This window comes from Pholis gunnellus (assembly GCF_910591455.1).
Source record: "Pholis gunnellus genome assembly, chromosome: 9".
Classification (NCBI taxonomy): Eukaryota; Metazoa; Chordata; class Actinopteri; order Perciformes; family Pholidae; genus Pholis; species Pholis gunnellus.
In genome coordinates this window covers 6768107-6780032 of record NC_136535.1, presented here as the reverse complement: position 1 = coordinate 6780032, position 11926 = coordinate 6768107, and the positions used below count along the sequence as shown (strand labels likewise).

Sequence of the window (11926 nt, the reverse complement as noted above, 5' to 3'; positions counted from 1 at the left end):
CTTGTCCTTGTTTGACCTGCCAAGGGACTGCAGATGCAAATTAGCTTAAGCTACAATCTGGTACAGTGCATCGAATGGAGACATTTATGTTTAAACTGTACATGGTCCCTTTTAAATAAATTTGATTAACAAAAAAAAAATATATATATAGGCCTACTTAAAGTACTAAAAGTAATGGTTAGACAGAATGGTTCATATCTGAATAATGTTTATTAAAAGTTTGCACTATAATTATAATGCATTAATGTACTACTTCCACGTGTAGGCCGAAGTGAAGTGGTAGGTTTTTGAAACTACACTACCCAGAACTCTTAAAATGTAAATACACGTCACTTCCCATTTTGGACTGTTCCAAGTGCATGAAGAGCAACCTACACGCAAACTAAGCTAATATGACTGTTTCCCTCACATTCTGTGGTTCAAATATAACTCATTATTATAAACTAACATGTTGTTTATTAGACACAACACATGCGCATTGGTGTTTAAATAGTAGTAGAATAAACCTGTGAATATGCGCAGGTCTGGTTCACTTCCGGTTGTAGGTTTCGGTCTGTGTTCCGACCCACAGAGGGCAGCAGCGACGCTTTCAATCTTTTATCACGACTGACCCGCGCAACTCGCGTGAGACGAGGTAGGCCGCAATCTTATTTTTTTTTCTTATTCTGCATTATAACCATATTATAAATTAAGCAAACTATGCATTGGCTACAGGACTTGCGTGCAAATCATAGAAACGCTTGCATCTTGCATACTTTCAAGGTTAAAAGTAACCCAATGTTACTTCTTCTGCATCGGTTGTCGGTACGTTAGCAAGCGCTAGGCTAGGCTAGTTACCAACGATAGCTACGAAGCGACTACTTGGAGCGTTTAACAAATATTCTAATGATATGTCCTTTCAAACAACTATATACGTAAGGGCAGTAATAAACCAAGGTTACGTGGTATACAGATATTAGTGGAACCAGGTAAAATATGCCTTATAGGTATAAACTAGCGCTGCTAGCCTAGCTAACCTGCTAATGTGATGTTAGCCTGGTTGACTGGGTCACTCTGGCGCCATCAGTCATCGATTTGAAAGTTGAACACAGTGTTGTACGCTGCAACGTTACTTTACCATTGTTTTGTATTTTTCTTGTTTTCTAGCAAATACATTAAGACGACCGATATCTGAGACACGATGAGTGTTGACGTGAAGAAACTGAAAGTCAACGAACTTAAAGAGGAGCTCCAGCGCCGCGGCCTGGACACCAAAGGCCTGAAGGCAGAGCTGGTGGAGAGGCTGAAAGCCGCTCAGGAGGCGGATGCTCATGGGGATGCCTCAGACCAAGGAAAGCAGGACGATGAATACTGCAAGGACTTCAAAGAAAACGAAGAGGATGGAGATGGAGAGGATGAACAAGAGCAACAGGGTAAGCCCCATTCATCTTTTTAAATATATATTTAGTTCTATCGGTCATTGACTTTAGTAAATTATTAGATTTTATCTTATTTTATTGCCATTGTACAGAGTACAGGTACTGAGACAACGAAGTGCAGTTTATATAAAACAGTATTGTTCATATAATGTAGAGTGATCAGTAAGGGGTGGATATGAATATCCATTATATATATAGTATCATCTGAATGCAAGGAATATGCCAGTGTGCATTCAGAATTAAGTAATGCTAATAGTGAGACATTAGTACAGAATGATCAGCAGCAGGTATGATATGGGCAGTATAGACAGCTGATTCAATGTGAGCCAGCAGCCTGGGGGCAGGGACATTTCATGTGCAGATGTTTTATTTAAACTTAAGAATAGTTGGTCATTGTCTTCCATCTAAATACTGTTTTGAAGTTAAGCTTCATTAAATCAACTATGGGGCCTGCATTTTATGCATGTTTTGGAGTTAAGTCCGATCTGTATACAAACAGTAACTTGCAACAGGGCCATCTTTTAAATCTAAATATACTAAATTATTATTGACAAAGCTTATTTAACCCATCGCAATATATTCCGTGGGTTCTGACCCCGTCTTTGACAAAAAAGAAGTGCCAACTGATGTTGTGTAGAATTTCCCCTTCTGTGTATTAAAGAGGTCAAAGTGAACTTTCAGATGAGAAATTCAACTTTAAAAAATCATGCAAGTTCTAAGCTGCATTGAGTTTCTGTTTTTCTGTTCTTACAAGCCTAAACGTTTTGGATCTCCCCCCTTTCAGATGCAGAAGTAGCCGAAGACGATGGCGAGGATGATGGCGAAGGCGATATCGATGAAGGTGAAGGCGATATCGATGAAGGCGATATCGATGAAGGTGAAGGCGATATCGATGAAGGCGAAGGAGATATCGATGAAGGCGATGAAGCTGAAGGCGATAATGCTGAAGCTGCAGCCGGTGGTGTTGGTGAAAATGACGCCCCTCAAGAGGAAGACGAGGGTCGAGATTCGGGTGGTTACTATGAGGACGAGGAGGCAGAAGGCGAGCCTTTTGAGAGTCGCCCAACTTCAGACTCGGGTCACAGCATGCCTGAATTCCCAGCAGATGTCGACACACAGAAATCCAACGTGCCAGAGGAACAGGCCGGGCCTGTGCCAGAGGAACAGGCCGGGCCTGTGCCAGAGCCGGTGGAGAAAGAGGAGAACAAACCAGGTGATTTCCAAACGTGTTTCAGCGAGACATGCAATATAACACCGATAGGCCTATTGATACATTTTGTGCAATGTTGTAAAGTCACTTGGACTTTCAATTATTTTATAAAGTATCACCTTGATTTCATGGTTATCTCATGAAGTGTTCACCACCAGAGTAGTGAGGATATAAATACAGTTGAGAGAGATGAACTGTGCAGTCACTGCAACGTTTTACTAGTATTTAACAGTGACTCGCATCAATTCATCTGTGGAACAATGACTCCGTGGTTAGTATTGTCGCCTATATTTTGATTGGTATTTACTTTACTCTGTGGCTGCCTGCTTCCTCTAAATTGCCATGATGGTGTTTTCGTGCAGCGTGTGTGTTTTAATATGGTGTCAGCAGGAAAGGAGACAAGGACAGGGCTCTTAACTTGATATGGAATGTGTATGGTGATAACTCTGAATATCCTAATTGATTAGGTAACGTTGCAGGTAAAATCTAAAGGATGGCAGTAGATCAGTGATTAATAGTTTTGGTGGTTTATAATATCACATTTTTGGTGACGCGGTCCGTGAGGTCTTCATTCAACCACAGCTGGCTGTGGTGTTCATGTTTTTTCATGTTAAGTTACATGCAGGAGGGGACAGAATAATAGAAACATGCTTTGAAACTACCTTGATACTGCAACAGTATTGTAGGGTTGACTTTAAGTGCTTTCACTAAATATTTACACAGTGGGGTTTTTGGATAAATGACAAAGTGGGTAAAGACTAGAACACGCTGATAATTTCACACATTTACATCACTTTTCCGTAGTGTAGCCTTTAAAACCATTAAAAGACGACACTCGTGCCATATTGCGACATCCAAAATCCCGACATTTATATATATTATCAATATATTGCCCAGCCCGAGCTCACTGTCATTTCTCATTTTAGAAATCAAAGTGGAAGTCAAAATGGAAGAGGAGCCGGCAGCCGATGAAGACACCCAGCAGGATCGTCAGGGCACAGAACACCAGGACGGTGAAAGTCAGGCCGAGCAAATCAAAGTGGAAGGTGACAGAAGTGGACACTCCGGCCGCAAGAGACCCTATGAGGAGAGCAGGAGCTACAGCTACTATGAGCACCGCGAGGAGAAGAGGTATGCACATCCTAGAAGTGTTTTATTTTCCGTTTGGCTTCTAGTAGGTAGCACAATACGGCACAACAGGAGAATGAGGGAAATGTTATGTCACTGTCTGGTTTGTATGAATTTAGTCAATGAAAGTGGCTGTCAAGGCTGTTAACTTCATACTCTGCTCTACAGATCCCGCACACCACAGCCCCCGGCTGAAGACGAGGAAGAGAACATAGATGACACCCTTGTTACAATCGATACGTGTAAGTGAGAGGATAAGCCAGGGAACGATAACTTGTGAAAAGTGTAGCCACAGCATGATTGTGTGTTATCTGCAGTGACACTTCATCTGCTTACCTCATACAGTTGCCAGCTGAGATTGTGTCCTTGCATGTCTCATGTTTTTTATTTAATATCCTGGACCTGTCGGATTCCACAGACACATTTAAAACTCTCTTTCCTTTCAGACAACTGTGATCTGCATTTCAAAGTGTCCCGAGATCGCTACAGCGGTTATCCTCTGACCATCGAAGGCTTTGCCTACCTGTGGGCTGGAGCCCGAGCCACACACGGGGTCACGCAGGGCCGCGTGTTTTATGAGATGAAGGTAATGAGTAGAAAGTGTCTTTCTCTAATGTCACGGTGGTTTTAAAGCTAGACAGACGTGTGCTTCATACAACCAATACGAGGATGGTGCCAAGTGTTCTTACAGAGCGAGATGGCTCCGTGTATTTATTACTTTGTGTGGATTACCGGTTCTTTTGTTTATCATATTAACAAAGAGTATCTTTTTACATTTCAGCACCCCATATTAATGTTTTACTTAGTTCTTGAAAACTTACACTTAGTGGGAAATTAAAATCCCACATTGCCTAACCTGAACTCAGTCTTGTTATTTTAGGAGGTTTTACGACCAATTAATGTTGGATAACTTCCAGTGTGATGCCTTGCTGCCGTTGATCTTCTCTCGGCTTGTTTTTCACCTGGTTTGTCTCCTCGCTCTTCAGATCAATGAGGAGATTCCTGTAAAGCACCTTCCCAGCAGTGAGCCGGACCCCCATGTAGTCAGAATTGGATGGTCTCTCAACCACTGCAGCACTCAGCTTGGTGAGAGGAGCAGTCGCCTAAACAATGGAGATGATGTTTTAACATGACAGAAACAAAAGGGAGCTGTGGCTTAAAGTAGTAACGATGCGTTTCACCCCGTCTGGTTTCAGGTGAGGAGCCCTTTTCCTTTGGATATGGAGGAACCGGAAAGAAATCCGCAGACTGCAAGTTTGCAGACTTTGGGGAGAAGTTTGGTGAAAACGACGTCATCGGCTGTTACATTGTAAGTAATTGCTTTTAATAGCATCATGTCAGGATTTTTTTTATTTATCATCCTTAATATAACAAAACAGTTTCCTAACATGCTTTCCTATTATTAATGTTTTGCGATAGGACTTTGACAGTGGCGATGAGGTGGAGATGAGCTTTTCCAAGAATGGCGTGTCACTGGGCGTGGCTTTCCAGACAACCAAGGAGGCGCTGGCAGGCCGCGCCCTGTTCCCTCACGTCCTGGTGAAGAATTGTGCCGTCGAGTTCAACTTCGGCCAGAGGCCGCAGCCGTACTTCACCCCACCGGAGGGATACACCTACATCCACAATCTTGGCATGGAGGACAAGATCAGAGGCACCAAGGGACCCGCCATCAAATCTGAATGCGAGGTAGGGCAGCGCTGACTTTCTACAACAATATACGTTTGTTTGTTTTTCACTCACTAAAAGGTACGTTGGGATTGATTTGGTTGTAGTATATCTGCAGCCAAAGATATTCACTTTTATATTATTCATCATAGTGTATGTAATTGGATTACACTGATCAGCAGGAAATACATTTTAGATCAGATCGTTTTTTGTTGGTTTTAAAAGGAACAGGTGTGGACTAGCATGAACCTGTTTTTCTTCTTAACGTGTTTCAGATCTTGATGATGGTCGGCCTGCCTGCCTGTGGAAAGACCACTTGGGCCATGAAGTATGCGGTGAGCAACCCTGAGAAGAAGTACAACATCCTGGGCACAAACGCCATCATGGACAAGATGAAGGTGAGCTAAACAGTCACGCTAGGCTTCAGCCTGTTGGTGATCGCTTTCTATATCAACGATATAACCAATATTAAAGCAATTTGAGCCATCTTACTATCAGGACTATGATGTTATAGATGCATCTAGAGATGTTTCCGGTGGAGCAGAAGCCATTTTGTCATCTCTTTTCCATGAAGACGTCTCTGTTCTCTAAATGCCTGCTCACCAAAACTTTGCTCTGCGTTCCATACGAGTAGTTAACTTTATGGATATGATTTGGATTGTAATATAAATTATAAGATAAAAGTATTAAATGAAACACAGTGCTGCAATACTGTCTCACCAAGCACAGACAAGCATGAGAGGAAGTCTTTGTTTGAGAGGAAACATTGCTATTAAATATTTTAATATCCTGTTCACACTCATAAATGTTTATTCACCTAAATGAGTGTATTACTTACAGAACGCTTGAAGGTTTGATTGTTTCAAAGCTAAACTAAAGATGATTATTCACAATCTTTAATCCAAATTAAATTCTTACGTCAAACAGAATAAATTGTTTAATAAAACCAAAAAATACTGCTACTATTACCACTGTGGTACGAATGCTATTATCAAGGTCAAATACATGTTTAAACGGTAGAAATGTGTTCACTACATCATGTCCCGTTGACACTTAGAGTCTTCCATGCTGTGGCGTAACTCCCCCCACCAACCTGGAGGAACCACTATTATTATTATTTGACCATTTGTTCCCGCAGGTCATGGGTCTACGTCGCCAGAAGAACTACTCGGGCCGCTGGGACGTCCTGATCCAGCAGGCCACCCAGTGTCTGAACCGGCTGATCGAGATCGCTGCCCGCAAGAGACGCAACTACATCCTAGACCAGGTACTGCCCCCCCACCCACCCACATTCTGCTCTGATACTCGCCACAGTCAGTCAATGTGCCCTGATGATCACTCTCTCTAATGGACTATCTATTTATCTTTCAGGGGGGCTCTGTGTATTATAGAGTAGAAGAAGCATTGATCACCCTCTTTGTTTCTTGCTTGTCATGTACTGTAAAAGCGAATGATTAATGGCTCTCATAAGTGACAGAATATTTCATGTTTTCATCCCTCAGTATATTTGCACTTGCTATTTCTTGTCATAATACAGTATTGTTTTGTCTTGTGAATTTCAACAATGTACAAGTAAACCATGACTTTGTAAAGATGTTGAGAAACAAGTAAGCTCTGACTGGTGAGTAAGAAAAACACCTTCCGTTGCTAATTTCATAAGACAGAGTTGATAGCTTTTTTAAAAGCTATTTTTAAGTGAGATACTTGGAACTTTTGAGTGTGTTTATTAATGAATTGACCCTGAAGGTAAGTAATGACTAACAGTTTTTAGATTTTTAGATCCTTTGGTTCAGCAAATGTATAAAAAGGTAGGTGGGTCTGATGGCGGACAGTCTTTTCCGTGGAAACTGTGAGTATGTGCAGGTGGGTTATATATATCTGTCTGTTGTCTTGTCCGGGACTAGAGTGCGTATGAAGACCAGGTGAGTCCAGGTGAGTGGGGGGGGGGGGGGGACCCGGCAGATTAGCTCTCGTGAGTTCACGTCAGAAAGGATCATTCTGTAAAGAGAGAGTTGTAACACGCATGTGGTGGATTTGTAGATATTGTTTATGGAATTGATCGGGAATGAGAGTAGTAGGATGTGGCGCTAAAATACTGAAATGCATAATGTTATTATCTGTTGGTCGTTATTGAAATCATTGGTTGCTGTTAAGTGAACAGGGATGAGTGATGAAGCATGTTCACCTGAATAACATGACACACAGTATGACGCTAACTTCATTCTTATCGGTTTGTACTGAAGATGTGTGGCACTTTGAGTCTCACCGGTAAACTAGCCTAATTATAGGTTTGTTGTTAACGTCCTGTTCAGAATTGCAACCAGTTGCATATTTAAAACAGCTGAGGATTCGTTAAGTTTCACTTCTGGATTTCTTAAAGCAAAGCGTTGACCTACCACAGATGCGTCGGTGAATATGAATCGTTTTTACAATACGCTGCACCAGAGACAGTTTGGCTAAGTTTGACAAATGTCAGCAGTGATGGAACCAAATCTATTTTTTGGCAAATATTGCATTTTATGCAACCCCCATGATGCTATGGTAAAGGCTAATACTGGGGTAGCTACTTTATGCATTTCATGGCAAGATATAGAATATTCTTCAGCATGTAAACATCATAAATCCTATCTTGTTATGATGGCAGCCTAAATTTGGTGTATTTTTGCTTTCGCCGTATTTTTTGTCTTAATTTAACAATATGCAGTGGGTTTGAACCAGTATTCTGGTTCTCAAGTGGAATTAATAAGCGGAATCAATATTGACTTCATGAAAGCGGTAATACAGCCGGGCAGCACGCGCTTCATCATCCTAACTCTGCAGGTCTTGGCATTGATGATAATCTAGATTATAGAAACTGAGGACAAGATGCTCACACATCCTACATCAGATAGAATCGGTTTACAAGCTGAGTCAGCACAACAGCTACTTAAATATCAACGCTCTATTGTTCTTAATGATCTGAAACTCGTATGTCTATGTTGTTAAGTAACTACGGGAATGTTCAGTGAAGTCAGGTTGTGCTGGGTCCCCCATTGTGTGGATAATTAACCTCCTTCAGCAGCCACTAGGACACCTGGATGTGCAGGCCGTGAGGTAAGTCTGTGGAGTGACGAGAGGCCATTAGAACTTGAGTAAAAGCGTAGACTTGACATCCAAGACAAACCTCTCTCACTTCATTATTGCAGGGTTCCAGCTTCCTTCCAGTGGAAAGCCATAACAAGTAAACAATAACAAACAAGCTTCTACTTCTTTCTTGTCACCATTGCTAGACAAATGTATATGGATCAGCAAGGAGACGAAAAATGCGTCCTTTTGAAGGTTTTCAACGCAAGGCTATTGTAATTTGTCCCACGGACGAGGATTTAAAAGAACGAACATTAAAGCAAACCAATGAGCAGGGGAAGGATGTGCCCGATCATGCTGTTTTAGAAATGAAAGGTAGGAACGCTGTGGAAACAACAAACAAAACACCAGATCTACTTTTTACTTTTCTATGTGTTGTCTCTAAAATCAAACTTGGAAGATGCCCCTCCCCTCCCCTCCCCCCTTTCCCCCATCATATTCTTTGGTCAGATATCAGACCTGGACATTTTATTTTTAAAGTCCACATGAATTTGATTCTTCCTTATTTCTGCCCTCTATCTGCCACTCGCCATACAGCTTAATTCTAATGCACTGCAAACTGAGACGTGGGCCTCGTCGAGGTCAATGTAACAGTAGAGATAATATTGCACAATTTGTTTCCCCGAAAACGATGTTTCCAAATAGCAAAACTTACAAGCAGTCACATGCTGAAGTTGTCGGAAGTTAATTTGTAACAGCATTACATCAGCTGTCCTTGGTTTGCAGTGCTGTTTCCTCTTCTCACCAACCTTCCAGTTGTCCCTTTTTGTCCCTCTCCCCACCTCTACTGAACTCCTCCCTCTCCTTTGTCTGCTTCAGCAAATGTTTCCTCCATGTTCCCCTGGAGGTGGCGTTTGTTCCCCTTTTACCCTGCCATCAGCTTTCATCTATCTGACCTTAGTTTCTCTTATGATTTCCAATGCCTCTGTATGGTTGTAATTATTTTTTTCATTTTGTCTTCTGGTGGTGTGGCTGCTCTGGTCCTCACTACAACCCCCTCCCCCTCTTTCTCTTTCTCTCTCTCTGCCTCTCCATCCCTCTCTCGCTGGATGGGCTGTCTCTCTCTCCTCCTGTGGTCACCTCTGTCACTCTCCAAGCCAACTTTACTCTCCCTGAGGCTTGCGACTTCCTGGAGGCGGTGACGTTCGCCGAGCTGCAGCTCGACGAGGCCGAAAGTCTGCTGAAGCAGTACAATGAGGAGGGCCGCAAGGCCGGCCCGCCCCCTGAGAAACGCTTTGACAACAGGCAGGGCGGGTTCCGTGGCCGCGGCGGCAGCGGTGGTGGTGGCGGCGGCGGCGGAGGTGGCGGCGGAGGCGGCGGTAGCTTCCAGCGGTACGACAACCGCGATGGAGCCCGCGGTGGCTACCAGAACCGCAGTGGGGACGGAGGCGGCGGATACAGAGGAGGTGAGCCGAGCGGTCAGCATACCTCCTACATATTTATCGTAATCGTGTAAATCCATAGCTTCTGTTAGTTCTGTGATCTGAATGTAATAATGCATAAGACCCCAAACTAAAGCTGGTATATAGTTTACAGTAAAGTTACGTATATCTCTATTGTAACCCAACATTTCTGTTTATTTAGCAGGCTACAATCGTGGCAGCTATAACCAGAACCGTTGGGGCAGCAGCTACCGCGAAGGAGGCTCTGATGCACGCGGCAGTTATAACCGCAGCCAGCCGTCAGGAGGAAGCTACAACCGCCCGGCCTCCTACAACAAGGGAGCCTACAGCCAGGTAATAACTCTTTTAATGTATGAAACTGGAGAAAATGTAGACTGAATGTAATAGTGAATGAATGTAATCTTCTGATCTACTTGCTTCACCTCCAGAGCTACAGTCAAGGGTACAACCCGAGCAGCTACAACCAGAGTTACTACGGCAGCTACAGTCAGTACCCGGGATACAGCCAGAGCTACAGCCAGACACCTACACCTACCACTGCACAGACGTACAACCACCACCAGCAACAGCCGCAGCAGGCGCAGCAGCAGGCGCCACAACAGCAGCAGCCTCAGCCTCAGCAGCAGCAGCAACAACAGAGCAGCTACAACCAGCAATATCAGCAGGTAGTGAATGCCTCTCACACACATTTGATAATCAAGTGAAAGGGGCTGGGGGAGTTGGGGAGCCGTCAGTGGGCCTGTGGATCAGCGCTAGGCTACGTTGCTAGAACCCCAGTTGGCTTGATAACCCTGTTTACACAGACTACTTTTACATGCTTCAAAGATTCGGTTTTATGCCCCAATTGTGGGAAAACTCCACATTCCTTCTGAACTATTACCATGGCTAATAAAAATGCATATTCCTGTTAATATGCATGTGCTGTATATACTCTGATTAACGTAAAACGCTGTCGTGTTTAAATTCCAAGTCTTCCGTAATGTTTACAGAAATGGGGGGAAAAAAACTTGCCCTCACCGCTGCGCTTGCTTTCTGTTTCTCCCTCCAGTACGCTCAGCAGTGGCAGCAGTACTACCAGAACCAGAACCAGTGGAACCAGTATTACAGCCAGTACGGCGGCTACCCTGGACAGGGCAGCCAAGGCTCATCTGGTTCCCAGTAGCTCTGGTCTGCATCTGTACCTGCGTCCACCTGTGTCCTAAACTGACCTCTGCAGCGAATCCATTTTTGTACAGTCTCACATTAAGCCCCCAACCATAACCGTCTCTGTCTGGGTTAACACAGCAGCCTTCATTCCTCACCAATCAATGTACACACAAACTGTCGCCAGTTTGTAGTTTCTTTTCTTTTTACTGAATGAAGTCTTACTCTACGCAGTGACCGTGAGGTGGTAGATGATAGGTATCAGAACATCTAATGAATGTTATCTATTATGCATTTAATGTGGGCTCCACATTTCCTACAGATTGAAGAGGTTATTGTATATTTCTAGGATGCAATAGTGTGAAAACGTGACGGGGCAGGAAAAATACAGCAAGGCCTAAATACATTTGCTTGTTTTGAGAAGCTTAACAAAGAACAAAATGCATGCTTTTTACCTCCCCCCCTCTCCTATGTCTTTGCTCTTTATTTTTCAGTTTCCGAGTGAGCACATTTTATTTACTCCCAAATAGACTTCAACCATTATGGAAGCTTTTTTTTTTATAGGTGTTGATACTGTAGTATTTAAGCGTTTAATTCCGTCTTTGATCGAATATTTTGCCACTGAGTAGTTGTATGTGCAGTTTTTTTTATCCCTTTGTGATTGCTGTTCATTGAGTCATGTAGTTAAATCCAGTTGTCGAACTCATTTTTTTTCTACCTGAAAATGAAAATCTGATAATGACCCATTACCCCGAGCTGTCTTCTTGTCTTTATACAATAAATGCAATTGTATACGCCTGGAGATGTTTGTTTTTTTCCCTCTGAATGTGAACTCA

At 43.0% G+C, this 11926-nt stretch overlaps 1 protein-coding gene across 3 annotated transcripts; it reads left to right on the top strand.

Moving 5' to 3' along the window:
- Window positions 1-566: 566 nt before the first annotated feature.
- Window positions 567-11887, top strand: hnrnpul1 (heterogeneous nuclear ribonucleoprotein U-like 1). Of its 3 annotated transcripts, none has more exons than XM_079166211.1 (16): window positions 567-634; window positions 1147-1412; window positions 2203-2631; window positions 3555-3759; window positions 3925-3998; window positions 4203-4342; window positions 4743-4842; window positions 4953-5065; window positions 5176-5442; window positions 5697-5819; window positions 6560-6688; window positions 8691-8859; window positions 9642-9950; window positions 10132-10280; window positions 10376-10612; window positions 10996-11887. In XM_079166211.1, the coding sequence occupies exons 2-16, from the start codon at window positions 1181-1183 to the stop codon at window positions 11107-11109; spliced, it is 2790 nt and encodes a 929-aa protein (XP_079022337.1). In that variant the 5' UTR covers window positions 567-634; window positions 1147-1180; the 3' UTR covers window positions 11110-11887. The 3 variants fall into 3 exon arrangements, with proteins under 3 accessions (XP_079022337.1, XP_079022336.1, XP_079022335.1); XM_079166210.1 differs by having other exon boundaries at window positions 10129-10280; XM_079166209.1 differs by having other exon boundaries at window positions 9642-9962.
- Window positions 11888-11926: the final 39 nt, after the last annotated feature.